We start from the raw sequence: 21,474 nt of genomic DNA on the forward strand, positions 1-21,474 counted from the left end.
CCTATATTCCATATGTCAATTGGTGGTAGATTATCTTTCTGTGAACCAAGTAAGAACTCCAGGAGTTCTTTTTTTGTAAGATCCTCAGCTTTTAAAAACACCTGACTTACATCCTGCACCCTGATATACTGTCAAATTGTTATTTCCTGACCAGTGAAATTCTAGTCAGCTGAGGAACCTAAACCCAAATGCAGTAAAATCCTTCCCCAGTTTTAAAAGTAGAATTAATCATTTCTCTGTTATCTGTATAGCTGTACTGGAGAACTTATATTGTGCATGGTACAGTATTTTGTTGTTTATTAGCTGTTTCATGTGCTGTTTCTGCTTACAGACCACTTCAAAACTTAGTGATATAAAACAACAGCTGATTTTACTTTGCTCATGATTTAGAGAATCAGGAGTTCAGGAGGGATCAACTGAGCAGTTTTTCACTTGGATACCTCATGTGATTACAATCAGATGTCGGCTTGGGCTGCAGACATCTAAAGTAACTGACATCTGGATGTCCAAGATGGCTCACTTAGATGGCTGGTAGTTGATGCTAGCTGTTGGCTGGGAGCTCAGCTGTGGCTGCTGACTGGATTGCCTGTATTTGGTCTTGCCAACCTGGCGGTGTCAGTTGGAGTACTTATATGGCAGCCGGCTTCCCCCAGAGCTAGAGAAGCAGATAGAAACTACATGGTTTTTCCTGATTTAGCCTAGGAAGTCACGCAGCAACACTTCTACTGTATTCTTTTGGTTACAAGTGACTCACACACCCAAACTGACAGACTGTCCAGCCCATGCCTCCCCATTCTCTCTTCTGTCGTAAAATGTCTTTTCAGCTTCATTTCTTTTGGTCTAATTCCTTTCCAGCTTTCAAGCTCTTCTTCAGTACCACCTGCCAAAGCCTTTCCTGATTCCATCATTGAGCTACCAGAGCCAATATATTTGTGTTTGAGTTCAGAGAGACATTAGTTCAAATCCCAGATTTCCCGTTTAAGGGCTACATGACCTTGGGAAAGTTATTTAATCCCTTTATGTGAAAAGTAGCAATAATAACAAGACCTACCAACCTTAGAGGGTTATTGTGAACGTTGAATGACTAAACAGTAGAGAACATTGCCTGTGACACATAGTAAGTAGACAGTGTTAGCTATAACTCTTATCATACCTTCTTTTTTCCAAAGCCCGTGGTATTTTATTTGTACATTCTTGTATCTACCATAGTCTGCCCCTTGTAATAATTTCAGGGCTTATTTTTATCTTCTGTATACTTAGTTCAATATGTTACAAGCAATTTATCCCAGTAGACACCTGTATCTTGAATACCAAAGCAGAGCCCCTCTGGTTCTTTAAGCCTCAGTAAACATAACACATAAAGAACTTGCCTTTTTTTCTTCATTATTCCTTGTAACCTTTCCTCCCTATGATTCTTCTTGCAGAAATTAGAAAAGAAAAATCCGGAAAGACATCTTCAGTTCTGAAGGATAAAGGTAATAGAGTCAAGTTAACATAACACAAGAAATTTATTAGCAAAAATATCTGAATGTGTCCACAGTACATTAGTCAACTTCTTTGCAGGTTTGTGGGTCAGAATTGCACAGGACACCCTCATATATTTGAAAACTTTTATTTATTTACCTGTCTGTTAAATACTTTCCTTCAGTTCACTGTGACTTAAAGTGCTCTGATTACAATTTCTGAAAGAAAAAAACAGAAAAATGATTTTTTAAAAAGAGTGGAAGGGATAAAAAAAGATTAGAAGGAAAATAGAGTATAAGAAGGGTTTGCTTCCACGCCTTCTGGTTCTCTCCTTTCTGTCCTTCATTAACTATATATTTAGTGCATAATCTTTCCAAACACTTGCTAATCATTGGCAAAACAAAGATGGCAAAGCTAGGAATAGAGAGGAAGACTTGGAAATTGGAGTTCTGAATTCTGCTGTCTTCAAAGACTCCTAGTCATGCTCTGTCTGCTTTTGTCTTATCAGGTTCCTTATTGCTATGAAAGAGCATGACATTCCTATTTAAGTACCATTCAAATCCCAGACCTCTTTCTAAGAATAATGTCCACATAAAGCATCAAGCCATCTCTATCGACTTCCTAATCAAGTCTGGGGAATCAGAGAAGGCTTTCCTGAAGAGTTATATTAAATTCAAGTATGATGCATGAAGAGTTAGCCAGACAAAGGTGTGAGGATTGTTTGGGAGAAGCACAGAAGCAGGGCATCTGCTCTTTGCCAGACACATTGCAATCTACTTTATATATTTTGTTTCTGCAAGTTGTGCTTGATATCACCATTTCAGTAAAGGAGGAAGCTGAGGTACATGTAATTTAAATTACTCAGTGTCACACTATGGGTAAGAGGCAAAGGCAATAATCAAAGTCAAGTCTGTTGGATTTTAACACCCATTTATTTCATTTTAACACAGATACTGCTTGCTCCTTAAAATAGGGCCCTTGTATTTTTTTTTTATTTTTTATTTTTTTGCGGTACGCGGGCCTCTCACTGTTATGGCCTCTCCCGTTGCGGAGCACAGGCTCCGGATGCGCAGGCTCAGCGGCCGTGGCTCATGGGCCCAGCCGCTCCACGGCATATGGGATCCTCCCAGACCGGGGCACGAACCCGTGTCCCCTGCATCGGCAGGCGGACTCCCAACCACTGCGCCACCAGGGAAGCCCTGTATTTGTATTCTTCAAAGCACCTTTGCTTTGAGTGCAGAGCTCATTACGTAAGTTAGAAAATCTATAGACAAACTGGATATGCGATGTGGAAAATAGTCTTAGTCCTTTTACTATTGGGGTGACTTTCCTTAATTCCCACAGAGGAGCTCAGTCCCTTTTTTCACCAGTGATTACTTGTTCTTTGAGAAAGACTCCTTCTCACCTCCATTCTCATTTTATCTGACAATTAACAAAAACATTGTCCTTGTTTGTGTGAGAACTAAAGGTATTATTGAAACACACTACCAGGAAAATCCATATATACATGCAAAATCTAAACCTTCCCTCCTTCCAATGCAGTATGAAATATACTTATTTTGGTGAGCACTTATTTCACAGGAATACTTGAACCATATATTATTGTCCACTATGAAAACAACTCAACAGAAATTTGGGTCTTACCTCTAAAATGACCTTTCAGGCAATGATGATTATCAAAAATTTAAACTACTACTTAAAGACTTCACTTGTGCTGAAGCCTAAACTAATTGGAAATGGTACTTGTAAACATCTGTCCCAGAAAACATTATCTGGGAGAATTTATTTATTTTTTGGCACATGGGCTCAGTAGTTGTGGCTTGCGGGCTCTAGAGCACAGGCTCCGTAGTTGTGGAGCACAGGCTTAGTTGCTCTGTGGCATGTGGGAACTTCCCAGACCAGGGATCAAACCCGTGTCCCCTGCACTGGCAGACAGATTCTTAACCACTGCACCATCAGGGATGTCCCTATCTGGGAGAATTTATATCCACACTGACCACTTTACTGAGTAGGCTCCTGTAATTTCTATTATTGTTGTTGTTGTTATTAATGTACAATTGCAGACAATTTCCTAGGGAACACTTTTTCCTCAACGTTAAATTCTCTACTATTTGCAAGATGTCTCCACAGTCACTAGAAAATCATGTATATAAAGGTCTACTACATATCATCATTGATTTGGAACTATTTAAAATGAACCTCTTTTTTTATTCAAGCTGTGTTAATGCCCTCAAATATCTTTGTTATATACAAGTTGGGTACAATTTTAGAAGAATTATATTGTCACTTTTCCTTTATTTTCTGAATATAATTTTCATTATACACAAAAATCAAAGAAAAAATTGTAGTATTACCTATAAAATTTCAGTGACCTTAACCTCTGCAGTGTTATTGTTTCTGGAGAGGATTATTGAAGCTTGCTGCTGAACTGTGGCAGAATCAGAATGCAGCAATTCCACTTGCTACATAGCCTCTTATTTCACTGGAGCAACTTAAAGATTGCCTACCTTTGCTGGTCTCTTATAGACTCCACCTGCATGTATATATTAGAACCCATACTGAAGCAATGCTACATTTCAAAAATCAGAATTATTACACGGAAATCCTTTGGGGCTATATTTACTGGGGATGTGATAACCATGAGTAAATTAGACATTTAAAGAAACATCATTAGGCTTGTGTCTTTATTTAAGGAGGTATAGAGAGGGCTAAGGATGATTATTCCAAAGTCAAAGAGCAAGAGAAAGACACATCTTGTTGCCTTTTGCTGCTGATTCAGCTACTGACTTTCCTGGGCTAGTGGACTCATGTAAGCCCTCTGTACACACTCAAGAGGGCAGAGCCCTGCTTATGCAGCCCTGACCATCCAGAAACCAGGCAACCCTATTAGTTAGCCCTATTATTGGTTATATTCCTTCTGGCATCCACCACTATCCTCTCGCTACTTGCTTCTTATTAGTCTGACTTATCTGAGGTTGCAAGATTCACCCATGGTCCAAGAAACTGCAAACCAAATCATAACCAGGCAACAAGGAGGTTAACTAATTACCTTCTATTGAGAATGCAATAGTAGCACCCTTAGGTTCCTCTGGCATCGGCGTAATATGATGGACATTAGAATTATTGACTAGCTTTGTGACTCAGGCTTGCATATGTTTGGATCTAGTGCCAGAGAATTCAGAGCAGAGCTTATCTTCTTTCATATTCTGATGCTCAGGACCATGCACCTGATGATTCCCCCAGCTTCTCTTTGTCTTCACCATACTTTTTCTTGGCCGTTCCCACTCATCAAACAAAAGCTAGAGCTAAGAATAGGGTAAGTTGGCTGATGACTTTGAAACTGATCCCCAGTGATTTATTCATCACGAACACTCACCCTAGTTCATTATTGCCTTTGTGTCTGGGAGTGGTGTAAAACCTGAAATGATCTGCCTATTTCTTTGTAAACATTTTCTCCATTACAACCTCCTACCAGATTATTTTGAGAGTTCCAAGAAATATCCCAGCACCTTTAAACATATTCTAGATCCTGATAATCAAGATTCATAAGCCTCCCTGTAGGCTGTTGGTCAAATGCAAAGAAACTACCATATTTGTAAAAACAACACACACAAAAAATGTGCTCTCCAATGCTTTGCTCCTGACAAACAAGATAGATGCATTGAAAAAGGCCTTAATAGCTGACCTAAATCAACGATGTTTCAATCCTTACTAATACAGAAGTGCAGAATTCCCATATAACACTGTCTCCACATTTTTGGTCATATTTGGTATCCCTGGGTAGTTAGGGACACTCAGACCAGTCTGTGGACTTCTTAAATCAGGTCAAAACCCCTTGAAGTCAAAAGGACACTGAGAAGAAATGAGATGCAGGAAAGTTGGTGCAGGAGATGACCCAGCCTGGGAGCAAAGGTATCTTCCTATTAGCAAACTAGGAAATAAAAATTATTTCTATTTTCTGAGGACTTTCTTCAAATTTAAGGTGCTGGATTTACAACCTTCATATACCCTATAAAAGTATATCTGTTTTTCCACCCCTTCCTTCTTTTTCCACCAAAATCGAAGCAGTCTGCAGGCCCTCTCTTTAGGTCTTGTTCTTTATAACTACTTTAATCTCACACAGTCATGTACAGACACCCATTTAAATCAACATGCTGTATCTTGAAATGTGAAGTTCCAGGCGTTGTGCTCTCCCACCCCACCAGGAATCTGTCCCCCCCACCACTTCTCATTTCACGATACATTAATTCTTTTGGTTTAGCCAATGCAAAGCAGTAAATTACCCCTGTCAGCCTGAAAAAAAAAAAGTTAATGAAGCTTCTCCGTGTGTCTATTCAATTCATAGTTCTTGATTTCATCTTCACATGCTGAAATACACAGAAAAAATTGATCTTATTTATTCTTAACACAATAAATAGCAACAGGGACACTCCTTTGCCACCAAAGCCTCTTTTAAAAAGTCTACAAGCCTATGGATATTTAAGGCTCTAGTTTATCTATCAAGAAAATCTTGCTCTGAGGGACACAGCATTTTCAATGTAACACCAGAATACATTCTTGACACAATCCAAATCCACCCGAACTCAGTGGATTCTAAGCGATTGCTTGGAGTGGCATGTCCATTCACAAGCACCACCACCGTATTTTTTGCCTTCCACCCCAAACCTCAGATGAGAAAAGAAAAAAGGGCTGGAAGGATAGATTGCTTTCTTTGCTTCCTTCCTCACTGCATTATTAATCATTTTTGTCAGTAAAATAGATACTGAGATTTAATGTTGCAGAAAAGGCAGAAAACTGGTTTTAGCTTTTATTTTTAATAGGTTAAAAATATAGTTTATATTTCATCATATATTTTATCAAATTTATCATAAGTATGATAAATTTATCATATTTATCATGTCTTCCAGACCCATATATATGTCTGGAAGGCATGATATGATTAGAATCATTTTGTATTTGAACCTGGTAGGATAAATGAGGTTTTACTTGATTTGCTTTAACTAAGGACCACATGTTTAAGACATTGGGAGTTCACAGATGAAACTGTCTCAAAATTTATTTTAAATCTTATTCTTGAAATTTGTTTGACTTGAGTCTGATGACTAAAACACCACATTTACATGATATATGCAGAGTTTTCCATTTGATTGTTTATTTTTTTGAAAAAACATAGCCTGAAAGAAATAAACAAAGTTAGTGCTGATTATAACAGTTTTGGAAGACTTCTAGATGCTGAAGTCATGTGTTTTTTAAAATTACAGATAAAGCAAGTTCCTATTCATCCAAATACACGTCCCCTTAAATGAACAAATAGATTGTACCTCATTCAACAATTTACATTTATTTTAAATAGAAGTGATTAGAGAACAGCTCATTGTACTCTATACTGTTGTTTCTTTGTCTATGATTAAAATTATTTTTGAAAGAAAACATCATATCATTTCCATCCAGGTTCACCTTACCGCTAGCTCATTGACTCCATTGTATGTGTCTTCTTACATCTTTTGATACTGGTTTCAAATAAATGTTCAATGTTTCTTTCCAGAGCCTATTAAGGGAAAAGAAGTGAAGGTTCCAGCTTCCCTAAAGGAAAAAGGTATTACTCTATAATGAAATGTGAAAACACATTGATCTGCCTATTGCATATTCAGTTATTTGAAATAAAGTAGTATATCATTATTTTTCATATTCTCAAAACTCTAATTTTTATATGCCCTCCTCTGTTTTTGAGCAAAGGAAAAATTCTAAATTGTACTATGAAACAACAAAGGAAAGAGTGGCCGTGTCAGAAATACTAAGAAAGCTTTGAAAAATGCCTATGCTATTCTGATTCCGTGAGTCTGTAGTGGAAAATCTACATTTTGTAAATATCCCAGGGTAGATCCTATTAGGAATAGCCATGGGAAACCAAAGATTTAAGATACAAAAAAATACTTAAAATTTCTCAGTGATAGCTTGCCATTCTGTAAGTTCAGATACAGTAAAATCCTAACAAATTTTATAGCTAAGAGTAACTTAGTGATAAACTATAGTCCAAAACCATCATCTTGTAGGTAAATAAAACTGAAATAGTCAAGAAACTTTTCAGTTATTGTAATTTGCCCCAGAGCCAGCCTGAGAACGCTGATCTCCAAATCAAGCACTGTGATCTTGCTAAGGTGCATCTTATTGCACCTCTGGCCTTCCTACTATACTAGGCTCAGAGGAATGTGGATTCTGATATGCCATGCAACAAGTTATGTTCCCTAAAACATAAGTAAATATGTTAAGTCCAATGTAATACATTTAGTTTCTAATTATCCCAAGACATTCTATGGGTGTGGTGTCATCCTCCAAACTGTCTAATATTTCTTGTTGTCAAAATGAACATATTAGTGAAGCAGTAAAACCATGAAGTATACCTGCTATGTTGAATGTTCAAATAGAGCCTGTTTCTACATTTACCCAGAAGAGAAGATCTACGTGAACTATTGACAAATATACAGACACTTAGTGGTAAAAATTCCAATTTACTGGAATTTTTTATTAAAGAGAAAAAAAACTTTTGGGTGAACTTTTATAAGCATGCGCTGGAGTTGGAGGAGATGTGGGAGAGTAGTAGGAGGGGAAAGCTGACAGGAGACTCAGTGAGAGCAATGAAGGACTCAAGGAAAAGCTCCATTAGTCAGTGTAGCAATGTATAAAAAAATACCCTAAAGTCATATTTTTCTAACTTTGCAATTAAATTTAAATTAAACAAAATTGTTATTTAGTGAAACATGAGAGCATGGCATGATTTTTTTCTCAGCCATGTATGTACTTAATTTTTTTAAGAAAGTATTTCAAGCAACATGGACTCCAAACCTATTAAGGCATTTATGTTTCACTTCAGAAAAATATCATCATATCCAAAACTTTATTTTTATTGTCACCTAGGTAGTTATTTTGGTGCTATATACAATTTTATGTTTTTCAGGCATAATATGTAAATTAGGATATGTTGCTTGCAAGAGAATTTTTACGGTTATGTTAAATGTTCAATAGGCAGCAAAATGTTGTTACATTGTATTATTTGAAGAATGAATTAATGTGAAGACTAATGACATTCCTTTGGATTTAGCGAAACTGATTTATTTCTTTAAAAGAACTGTAGATTTCTTCAACATGATCTGACTGTTGATTGCAAGGGACATGTATATAAATATCTAAATTGAAAAGATTTGATGCTATCAAGTAATTCAATCATTCAATGATGTTACAATTCTTTTGCCAAACTAAGATAGAAATATCAAAAATGAGGGACAGACAGGCATATTATAAATTTCCACATTTTTATTAGGAAGTGCAGTGCAAAATTTTCCCCAGTAGAAATGTGTGTGGAATGTATATATGAATGAAAAACAATTTAGGTTTCCACTAAAAACACGTGATGATAATTTGAGTCTTTGAACACTGGAAATATCTACTTAAGAGTTTCCTCTCTCTTCTTTCGTCCTTCCAGGTATTGTTTTTTCATCATCCCATTCCACATGGTCAGTGTAGCACCAGCCAGTGTGTGGCCACAGATAATGGTGGTGGGGAAGGCAGCATGTGGAAAAGATGCATTTTTTAAAGTTATATTCTCATTTCATTAGTATTGAATTTTCTACTTCACTATAGGTTTCAAATAACCACTTGAGTATATTTAATGTGGTTTTTCTTTTACCATTTAAAGCAACAATGATCTCTCTTAGTAATATGCTGGAATATTATTAGTGCTTTGCAATTTTATGCATTGAATTTCATCATTTGTTTGCCACCGAACAACCAAAATTCAGGCCTGTGGTGCTGAATGTAAATGACAGTCCTAGGACATTTTGAAAGAAAGTGTAACATGACGTGCAGACTTTCACTTTCACCTCTGAGAGGTGGTGTCACATTAGGCTTTCTTTCCTTAAAGGGGGTCACTGTCATCTCACATATATCAGGAGAGCTACAATTCAAAAAATTCTTACTAAAAAAGAAATTAATTTTAACAGAAGTCTTGTTAGATTAAAAGTTTAGCATATCTTCTTTTAGTAAACAGAGGGAGTCTTAAAAGTCTTTATTTAATATCCAGTCAAAGAGCGTCAAACAGAGCGATAACATCATGCACACTTAAATGATAAAATTCACAAATACATAGAAATTGAACAACATATTCTTGAAAATCTAATAGGTCAAAGAAGAAATTAAAAGGAAATTAGAAAATATCTTTAGACAAATGAAAATGAAAACACAACATACCAAAACTTACGGAATGCAGCAAAAGCAGTTCTAAGAGAGAAGTTCATAGCAATAAATATCTACATTAAAAAAGAAGATGAAAGATTTCAAATAAACAGCCTAACTTCATACTCCAAGGAACTAGAGAAAAAAAGAACAAACTAAGCCCAAAGTTAGAAGGAAGGAAATAATAAAGATTAGTGCAGATTTAAACAAAATAGAGAATAGAAAAATCAACAAAACCGAGTTGTCTTTTGAAAAAATAGACAAAAATGACAAAACTTTGGTTAGATTTAAAAAAAAAGAGTGAAGAGCCAAATAAATAAAATCAGAGTTGAAAGAGGAGACATTATAACTGGTGCTACAGAAATAAAAAAAGGATCATAAAAGACTACTATGAATGTTTATATGCCAACAAATTGGACAACCTAGAAAATCTGAATAAATATCTAGAACATATGATAGCCAAGACTGAATCATGAAGAAACAGGAAAGTTGAACAGACTAATAATAAGTAAGAACATAATCGAAAACCTCCTAACAAAGAAAGTCCAGGACCAGAAGGCTTCATGGTGAATTCTACCAAACATTTGAAGAAGAATTATTGACAACTCTTTTCCTGAAGAATTGTCTAAATAAAAATTATACCAGTAATAGTAGCACTTTTACTCTACGTAGCAACTGACAGTCTAACACTTTTCCGGTTGTGCCCATCAGGCCAAAATGCCAAGTTGTTAGCATGAATGGAAAGGGGTTACATTTTGGAAAGAAAAGTAGTTGAGACTGCCAGAATTTTCTCTTAATAATTGGCTTTCCAAAATTAATGTATCCAAGTACTGTGAATTTTATTTCCTTCATCCAAAAAGTTAATGTACAGCAGTAATATATGTGCAACTATATGCATGTAAAATATATGGATAATTATAAATGTAAAGCCCCAATATTCCTTCCTTGGTATTCTCTCCATTTAAGCCCTCAAGAGGATGACTCACTTTCACTCTGCATGTTCATTTTTCTTGTCACTCCAAGCCACATTATGCAAATATTCTAATGTGCTTCTCTCCTTCAGGGGAAATTTTTTAAAATGTCATAGTATTTTATTTATTAAATAAATAACTAGCTTAAGTAAATTTAAATAAAATTGTTATTTTATTTTTCTTGTACCATTTTTAAAAAGATTTAAATGTTTAAATCTTTAAATTTAAAAAGTTTTTCATATAAGGTCATCTATTATTTTTATATATTTAACCAGTTGGAGGATGAGCCATACCTATGACCTCTGACCTTTTATTCACGTAATTGATTATTCTCACTTCAAGTTAAAGAAAATGAATTCTGGTGCTCAGAAACATAAGTAGGAAAAGGTGACTCTCTCGATAAGGGAAAAAAACAAAGAATGTCTGCTTATTTACCTTGGCAAGTGATTTTTGCACAACTTTTTGAACCATTTGAATGCTGTAAAGTCAACTGGTTCATTACCTGAAGTATATCCAACCAGCTCTCCTGCCATCTTCAAATAACATCACAGGACCTTGTTCTGACTGACTATTCTCTGTGTGACCTACAATATGTTCAGCCTCCTCCAATTATTTCTTACTTCTTTCAGTGCAGACTCTTCATGTTGGGAAGCTTCAGGGAAGGACAGAATAATGAGGCACACTAGCAAGGCATAAAAGAAAGATTAGATAAAGACAGAGTGACACTCTCAGGAATGTGGGACATTGTATTTAGCATATACAAAAGACAAAGGATCACGAAAATGAAATGATGACAGAATGAGGCACAGAATATGTATGCATTTATTCTGTGCTGCAAAGAGAGAATGCCCTCTGGCTCATTTTGTGTTTTTACTGTCCACTCAGCAAACTTTCTTTGTGAGCATCAAAGTCCTACGGGAATCTTGCCAAGGAAGGGTTGCAGAATCAGGACTTAGTCATAAAGCATTGAGTCATGCATTAGTGTTTGTATTGCGAACTACAGCTATTTTAAAACTATACCTATAGAAGCTTATAAAGCATAATTGCTTTTCTCGTTGACCTAAAGGGAATAAGAGGTGAGAGAGAGACAGACACAGATATAAACACAAAGAGAAAACGGGTGTGAAATTACCAGATAATTATCTGAGGATAATGTACACCAATGTTGTGTATCTGGTGGGTCCATTCTAAATGACTTTTCCACCCATGTAAGGTTTTAGTTAATGGGACAGGTATTCCACTTTACATTTTGGTCTAAATCATCTAAAACTGAAACTTGTAAATTTGATTTTCTTGGCATTTTGAAACCACATCTTAAATTGTTTTGTGTCAATAACAATTTTTTCTTAAAATATTTATTTATTTTATTTTTTTGGCTGCATCAGGTCTTCGTTGCGGCACACGGGCTTCTCTCTAGTTGTGGCAAGTGGGTTTTCTCTCTGTAGTTGTGGTGCTCCAGGGCATGTGGGCTCTGTAGTTTGTGGCACAAGGGCACTCTCATTGAGGCACGTGGGCTCAGTAGTTGTGGCACGCAGGCCTAGATGCCCCGCAGCATGTGGGATCTTAGTTCCCTGACCATGGATTGAACCCACGTGTCCTGCATTGGAAGGCAGATTCTTTACCACTGGACCACCAGGGAAGTCCCGATGTGTCAATAACAATTTTTGAGTGTTAGTATAATATTCTGGGGATATCTTAGTCACTGAGGCTCCAAAGATGAACAAGACAAGATCCCTGTCCTCAAAGATCTCACAGTACTTGGGAAGGAGAGCTGGGAAAGAGTAAAAGTGAAGTGGCCTCCAGTGGTGACTTAGACAAAGCAAACCAAAGTCTTCATCCAATCAATGGATATCTATGATATAGGTATTAGTACATGAGCGCTCAGGAAATATTTATTCAGTTATTCAGTCTAATCTCAGCCACAGATACATCAGCTAAGTGTCATTTCTCCCATTTCAGAAGGTGAGAAAATTAAAATTTAGAGTGTTTTAGATGCCTCACATTAGACCATTTGGTTTTTAAATAGGGAAATAAATTTCATACTGAGAGATTTTTTTGTTCATTTGGTTTGTGTCTGTTTTTCTCCAGTTGCAGTGCAAAAAATGATCTCTTGCTTTGGATGAAGTTGGGCAATTACTTGAGAACATCATCACCTTGCCCCTTTATTATGCATGAAAGGATTCCTCAGTTTACAACCAAAGATAACATCGATTTAGAAACTCAAGCAGGAAAAATAGGAGCATAGAGAATGCATGAGGTTTCATAAACATATGAACATGGTTCAATAAGAGGAAGGAAAATATTAAACAGTCCATGGAATATTGAAGGAAAGAAATGTAGGCAGAGATAAGATGAAAAGTTGTGGGGTAGAGGCTGTCGGGTGTTGGTTCTCTGTGTAACTTCACCCAAACTCAGGACAGTTTTGTCTTTTGGAAAGCTGTGAACTGAAGACATTTCAAATCAAACTGAAAGATAAGCTTGTCTTTCTCACAGTTGTGTTTACCAGTGTCACAAAATAATGTGTCCACAGCAGATGAAATCAAATGCTACCTATTAAAACAGACCTCTTATTTGCAAAACACTTTCTCTTAAGACATAGTTAAGAAGAAACATGTGTTCCCTGATGGTTCTTCCAAATCCCAAATTGTGTAGCGAGCTGATTGGAGTGACAGTAGTGCTCTACCCCATCCAATAAAGCCTCATGCAGAGAACAAAATATGAAAGTGTGTGTGTGTGTGTGTGTGTGTGTGTGTGAGTTTTGCAAACCATTTGTTGTTAAATAATACAATGAGGACACAGTAAAGTGTAAATGTATATATGTATGTAATTATAATAGTAGTGGATTTTCATCAAAAAATGCAAATGATTACTCAAATGATATAAAAATCATGGGTTTAGAATAAATTTATGAATATTACTTCATTTAATACAACTTTAATTGCTTTATTTAAATATATTTATATTTATATTTTATTGAACATCTTGGTAGAAAAATATAAGAAAAATCATTTCAAATATCAGTAAAGAGACTAACATCCACTGTTGGCCTTGTGTCTGATGCTAAGTGCTTCACACGTAGTGTTCAATTTCATTTTCACAGCAATCCTTTTTTTTATTAATGTGAAAATTGAAGCACTGGAAGTGAATTGCCCAGGTCACACAGCCACCTGAGGTAGATTTGGGAGTCATGCCTGGCAATATGACCTGCCTCCTTTGCCAGCAGGCTTTCCAGATTCCCTCAGACCAGAACTCACATACAATTGCCTAGGGAAAACAATGCTGAAGTTCCTTTGTATATTTTATATAAATAGGTTTGGTGACCTGCTTTTAAATGTAAAATCTTGCCACGCCACTAAATATTGAATACTACTCCAGCAGTGAGTGAGAAAGCTATCAATTTTCTATCCATGTTCAGTATATTTACCTAGTTTAACCAGATTAATTTAGGAAACTGTTTATACGATTCATGATTTAATGACTGACTGGAAAAGAATAGAAACCTCAGTGGCTTTATCATTCATGCTAATTACAATCTTAATGACTCTGTTAGTAATTTGTACCTATAAGATGTAGCACGTGGCTTACTATGTAGTTTTTATGCATGAAATATTTTAAAACTTTCATTCTGTCTGTATCAACAGTAGTTATAGCAGTGTGCGTACAAGTGTTTAAGGCTTTGGAGTTTGGAATAAATCAATATTCAAAGACCAGTTTTTCCACTTACTAGGGAGTACATACTTAGACAAGTATTAAGCCTCAGTATTATTATCTGTAAAGTGGGTGTAATAATAGTATTTACTTCATAGAAGTGGTAAGTGAGGATTATATAATTGTTCATTCGTGTAACAAATTTTGTGCAACAGATATTTATTGATCCCTAGTCTGTGTAGAGCACTGATCTAGACACTATCATACAGCAGAGAAAATGAAAATTCACCCCAGGACTCATGAAATTTGTATTCTACTGGGGTTAGAGAGCTAATAACAATGAATATTTAATATTATATAAATAAATTATAGATAATGCATATAATACACTTACTTAGTGCCATATATAAAATACAAAACATCATTAGTTGCAAAACCAAGAATTATTATTATTATATTTTATTACATATATAAGGCTTCTATGTGCTGAAGAAGCAATTTGATAATGATAACAAAAAAGATTGGGAAAAGAAAAATCAGTGGCATTCAGCTTCTAACTTACAAAGTATTTATAGTGGAGATATTCTTAAAAGAATGCACATTCTCGGGATTTATGTATTGCATAGATTTCTTTCTTTTCAATTTATAAAGACAGAATAGAGACTCCTAAACAAAGTTGATCCCCACTGCTGCCCTTCTCTAATTCAAGCACATGCATGTTGAAGTTTTGGTTGGCCTGCTTTACTTGAGAACACAGTGTTGATGACACTGAAAAATCATTAATGAAGCTCTCCTCCCCAGACCCACCAGCAATTAACATTTCATAAGTAAAATCAACTGCCTGGAAAAGTCAGTGCTGCATATGAAATGGCAGGCTGTCTGCTTCAAACACTCAGCTTGGGGATTGCTTGATTCTATGTTTCTGCAGTGCTTGTGAGTTGAGCCCAGAAAGGAAGGGCTCAAGTGAAAATAACCAGATATTTTATTATACAATAATAATCAATGGTTAAAAATATTTAGCAGTATAGACGGGGTGAAAATAAAAGTTCCCGTTCTCTTTTCCCGGCTTCCAGATCTCAGTCTTCAGCATCAAATACTGCCCTTAGTTTCCTGAAACTTCTCAATGAAGACTTTTTTTTTTTTTTTTTTTTTTTTTTGCGGTACGCGGGCCTCTCACTGTTGTGGCCTCTCCCATTGTGGAGCACAGGCTCCGGACGCGCAGGCCCAGCTGCTCCGTGGTACGTGGGATCTTCCCCGACCGGGGCATGAACCTGTGTCCCCTGCATCGGCAGGCGGACTTTCAACCACTGCGCCACCAGGGAAGCCCTCAATGAAGACTTCTGACTAAACTTAAAAAAAATATATATATATATAGACATATATATTGTTGTTGTTATTTGACTATATATACATATATACATGAAATATGTCTATATATATACATATATATTGTCATTTTTATAAGACTAAGAACAGGCATCCATATGTGACTCAAAAACTAAAGACACACTTCAGTAGAAATGCTGTCTACAAAACGAGGGCACCAAGTTCTTAGTGACCAAGTAGGCTAATAAAAGAGATGTCCACCTTAGAAATCCTCACCTATCAATTCCTGCTTTGCATATTCAACAGTAAAGTTCCCGTTCTGTAAGAACAAAAGAAAATTACCTTGAGAGATCATGTAATTTAAGTTCATGAGCATAATTTTAAAATAAGTAAGCTTTTTCCACACATCACTCTTAATTCTCACATCAATTTTACAACATTATTTTCTCCATTTCAGCAATGACAAAATTGAGACTTGAGGATTTAAGTAATGCCCAAGGTCACAAAACTAAGTAAATGAGCTTGCTTAAAAAAGCCAGATTATAGATCCAAGAGCCCCCCTTTCCACGCTTCCCAAGAATTCATAACTTGTGTGGTTATCATGTTAGTGTTGTTTACATAACACCAAAAGTCAGTAGTTCTCACATCGTGAGAGGGTCCACAGCCACATGCATGCTGAATGATCATAAGAGTGGTTATAAAATTTCATGAACAAGGTAGAAGTTGGTTCTGATTGTATTGTGCTCATAGCTGATAAAAGTATTCCCCATAACTTTTATTTTTTACAGAAGGTCTTTTGACAAACATTAAGTCTAAAATGATTCCACTTCAAGATTACATGGCAGTGTGATTGACAGGGGAGAGAACCAGGTGTAGAGTGAGAAGCAAAACTCTTTCAAATTAGACAGCTCTACATGATGAGCAACATGCCTATGGATCCTGTCCTAGGACATTGAATGTTTATCTCTAACTCTAGAAGCATGAATCAGTTTTTCTAGGACTACAGATACACAGGAGGGAGCATTTCATATTTCTCTATATTTTTTGCTCTATATTTCATTGTCTGTATTTGTTTTGTTCAGTCATTCATTCAACAATATTTATTGATCATACACCACGTGTTAGATATTTGACCAAATGCTGATATTTGAGTAGTAAACAAGGCACAACTCTTGCCCTATGGAACTTAAAATCGAAAGAGGGGATACAGACAATAAACAAAAATTAATTAAAAATCGTATAACGAAATTTTATACCACATTAAGGCACATAGAAAATATTAAAATAATGTACATCCTACCTGGTTAAGTGAATGCGTCAACTAAAAAGAGAGAAATATGTGCCAGGGAGTGTGGAAGTGCAATAACAGCGCTGATATCCCTTTTTACAGGATGTGCATTCAAGTGGTACAGGAAGTAGGGTGTGAATGGCTATGGAATTCTCTATTACATAAAATTCTTCAGTTAAGCAAATGAGCTTTATAAAAACTTGTAACTCTAGGAAATAGACTCCATTAGGCTAAGACCCAAATAAAGCTGGTTAGCACTACCCCGACACAAAGTCTGTACTCAGTAATATCCCAACCACAAGCTCACTTTTTCTGCGGTTTGAAGGGAGGAAAAATTGTAATGTACCAGAGCCCTTCTATTAATCAAAACAAGACTTTATGCCGAGAGAGGAGAACAATGAGGCCAAGGCAAAATTGTTTAAATAAGAGAAAGGACTGGGGAACATGAAAATATCCGTTATTGCAGTTGTTGGGGTAGTGTCATGAGTATTACTTGGATAGCTCAAAAAACTATGTATTTATCCTATACTGATATTAAGTTAGAATGCAGAGTTTCTAGACAAAAGCCATTGTCCTAGGAAATAAGAAAGCACAATACTTTATTTTAATGTGTTTATACTATTATACTGAAGTTAATCCAATTTATTTTATAAAATTAATAACAAATACTACTGAAAACAATAATTATACCAGTTTGAAATGATTAAATTAACCACCAGGTGGAGCTCCATGAATTCAACGTATGTAGTCAGAAGTAGAAAATCGCTTAAATTGGTCAAATTAGGAAAAATTACAACACATTTTTTTTCTGAGCCATTTTGGCTAATTTCCTTATTTGCAATGCTTAGAGAATTTATGAATTATAAGAGATGGGCTCTTATTAAAGACAAAATGCCAAATTACTTGATTAGTATAAAACTTTTTAGCAAACTGGAATTTAAACCAATGTCCGTTGCTTAAGTTACTTTATAGTTTACTATAAATACATATTCCATTGTATACTGATAAAAGTATGTAACTATAATTGAAACTGAGGACAAATGAGAAAAATCTGTTCAACCTGCCTATTATTCTATTTAGTACGGATTTTTAAAAATGCTTATTTTTTCCAATTTGTTTGTTTGTGTGTGTGCATGTGTTTGTCTCACTCCAGAACCTGAAATTAAAAAAGATGAAAAGATGTCCAAAGCAGGTAAGGACACTTTGTAAGATTTACGTATAAGTATATATTCTGTTTATAATGAACAAGGCCAGTGTTACAATCCGGCTGTGTAAGGCCTTGAAATGCTGAAAACATTGAAAAAATACTTGTGTACCCCAAATATTTTAATTGTAATAAGCCATACACAAAAGTATGCTAAAATTAATATAGCTTCTGTTTTCTGTTAGCAAATTTCAGATACGTTTGTCAAAGCATTGGAACTGTTAACATATGCTGCTCCTTATTTATCTACTGGGCAACCGAACATTGTTTACAAAGTGCTAAGGGGACAATTTCAGTTTCAGAGAATTTAGCCGGATTGTGACAAATGCCTAAATCTTATTCTTATAATTGGTTGAACCTTATGGAATCACCTGTACTCGAACATCTTTTACCTCAGAAACAGTAGTTTCATACAGTTCAACATAACAGATTCAACTATTTTCTTTCCCGCTAATTAAATATCGAAATACTCTTTGGAGGAGTAATCCATTGCCTTACTGACCATTAATTTGAAAATTGGAATACTTTTACAAGAGACTTCCTGCAAACAGGTTCTGCGAGAAAGGAAGACAAGAGATTAGCTGGTCACTTTTAAGACAGGTGTTAAAAGTTAGAAGAAGAAACATCATAGAATAAAGTTCAGGGGAAAAAAAAGACTAAAATTCTTGAGGAAAACTCCAATTAATTAGTCTTTCTAGGGCTAACCCTATACCAAATATTTTATATCTATATGAACATATTTACATGTCTGTATCTACATACGCAAAAGGTTATATCTATATCTCTCCCTATAGTGAAAGTGATACTATGTACATGCATTCATATCGTTGGTGTTAAAATATTTGCATATACTAATTCTCACAAATTTTAACCTACATTTAAGTAATTCTTGCTTCATCCTTCTGTGTATAGGTTAAATAGTAACCCAAATTATTGTCACTTCTACGAAAAGTATTTTCAGCATATCAAAAGGGATTGTTTAAGTGTTTTTGTATTTTTAGTGAATGAAATAATCATTTTAAGTGACTTTATAAAATCTGAAAATATGCATTCTCTGGAAGATAAATGGAAAAATCAACAATTTTAAACAGTAAGAAAAATGCATGATAAAGACAAAATGATACATTGAGTCTTAACATCAAAAGTTATAATTGAACTTTAGATATATCTGAAGAAAAAGCAAAAACTATGTATATAAATTACTTTACTGCTGTTAGCACCCTTACTGGGGTCAGCGAAAAATCGCTGGCCAGATAAAAGGTGCATGATGTCACCCCTTCCTGTAAGCATAGCATTGTATTTTATGCTTTATTTTACTTTTGGTATATAATGGAAAATAGTAATATATGCACTATAAATTTCCTATTATTGATTGACATTAAATAATTATGCCTGTTTTTATGTTATATTTATTTTTCTCTTCCTAAAAGGAAAGAGAAATCAGCACTAAGGGCTATTTTATTATGAAACATAATCAATTAACAATTTATTAACAACATATATTATACTAATATCACTGCCATATGTCAAGAATTGTGCTTGTTGATACAAAGTTTAGAAACAAGTGATAAGATATTGTTTCCATCCCAAGAGAATATGCTCAAGGACATAGACATGAACTATTGAAAGATGGCTACCAAATAATTAGTTACATTTGTAAAGAGTGCTCTAGGAGTCTAGAGAGAGGGGACATTGCTATAGTCTGTGTCAATCAGTGAAAACTTCAGGGAGATGATGGATTAAGCTGGGATTTTAGGAATATGCAAGAGCGTCTGAGGCAGGAAGGTGATTATAAAGCATGGCAGAAGTCAGCTTTACAGTAGAAAAACATGAATTTGACTCTCTTTGCCACTTGCTAGGGGTGTGACCTAAATTCCTTAACGTTTCTGAGTTTTAATTTTTTTGTCTATTGAATACTCACCTGGTAGGGTTGTTATAAGAAATCCAGTTGATGTTTGCCATTTGGTTCAGATTCAATAAAAGGGAGCTCTATTTAGGAGTTAGCCCGGAGGCAAGGATGAGCATGGCATAAGCAGGAGACAGTGAGGAGAGGATCAAGGACCAAAGGAGATTCCAGGGGCTACATGAGGAACAGAAAATGGCAGGACTGCAGCAATGACGTCTGCCCATATGAGTAAAACCTTACTTTTATAGTAATCTAAGAGTCATAAAGGTGGGAGAAATTGATAGGGAGAGGTAGAGAGGCAGCATTAAGGAAGTGAATTCTGTTTACTTTAAATATTATTTATAGCCATGACTAATATTCTGTGTGGAATTATTAGGAATTAAGTTTTTTAAATATCACAGGACCTAGCAACCCACTGAAAAATACTAACAGCATCTTGTTATATACCCTTTCAGTTATATGAATACAACAATCACAATCATACTCTCTGTACTGTGGTATCACTGCTTCTGTAATCGTCAAGCTGTTTCACAGGAAAAGGCTGGAAACTGATGACATTAGCTATATATGACTCTAAGGTCTCAAGCACGAAAAGATGAAGAAGGTGATGAAATGTAGAAGTTGCAAAGGAAATGCAGGTGGTGTGGACAGAGGTGTCCTAGAGACACTAGGAAATCGGGAATATTCACTCTGAATCCTCACACAAGGTTTTGTATCTATGAGCTTAGAGGTTTAGAGTTACAAGCCAAAGGAGAAAAGGGTTTCTTCAATAAACAGATAGATAGAAAAGAGAAGGGAATGAAAGGCAGCTTCTTTGGAAAGTAAAAGAACTGGTAAAAAGGAAAGTGTGTTACCTGAAAGATTGGGACACACAGTGTATCAGTATCCCAAAGCCTGGACACTTCCAAGAAAAAGTAGAAAAATCAGCAGTCTCAATGTCTCAGGAAAGTCAAGGGGCATGATGACTGCGAAACAGCCATTATATTTGACAAAAATCTGTCATTTTGTGACCAAGTGGAGAGCATTTTTAGTAAAGTGGTGGAAGTAGAAAGAAGCTTAGAGGAATTAATAAGAGAATTTATCAGTAATAAGTGGACGCAGAACAGCAATTACTTTTTTCAGCAGTTTGCTGTTAAAAGGAGACAAGGGCTTCCCTGGTGGCGCAGTGGTTGAGAGTCCGCCTGCCGATGCAGGGGACCTGGGTTCATGCCCCGGTCCGGGAAGATCCCACATGCCACGGAGCGGCTGGGCCCGTGAGCCATGGCCGCTGAGCCTGCGCGTCTGGAGCCTGTGCTCCGCAACGGGAGAGGCCACAACAGTGAGAGGCCCGCGTACTGCAAAAAAAAAAAAAAAAAAAAAAAAAGGAGACAAAATACTGTATTCCAGCAGGTGGAATCAATGAACTAGGTTTGTGGTTTCCACGTTTATGATAGGGTGG

General features: G+C 35.8%; 1 protein-coding gene across 17 annotated transcripts in view; it reads left to right on the forward strand.

Moving 5' to 3' along the window:
• Positions 1–21,474, forward strand: part of TRDN (triadin) — a 373,079-nt gene that overhangs the window by 284,098 nt on the left and 67,507 nt on the right. For all 17 annotated transcript variants that reach the window (XM_067702211.1, XM_067702214.1, XM_067702210.1 and 14 more), the window contains 3 exons: positions 1,425–1,475; positions 7,010–7,060; positions 18,080–18,118. In XM_067702211.1, the coding sequence (XP_067558312.1) occupies positions 1,425–1,475; positions 7,010–7,060; positions 18,080–18,118 (141 nt within the window). The remainder of the gene's footprint in view (positions 1–1,424; positions 1,476–7,009; positions 7,061–18,079; positions 18,119–21,474) is intronic.

The sequence above is a fragment of the Pseudorca crassidens genome, chromosome 13 (assembly GCF_039906515.1).
Source record: "Pseudorca crassidens isolate mPseCra1 chromosome 13, mPseCra1.hap1, whole genome shotgun sequence".
NCBI lineage: Eukaryota > Metazoa > Chordata > Mammalia > Artiodactyla > Delphinidae > Pseudorca > Pseudorca crassidens.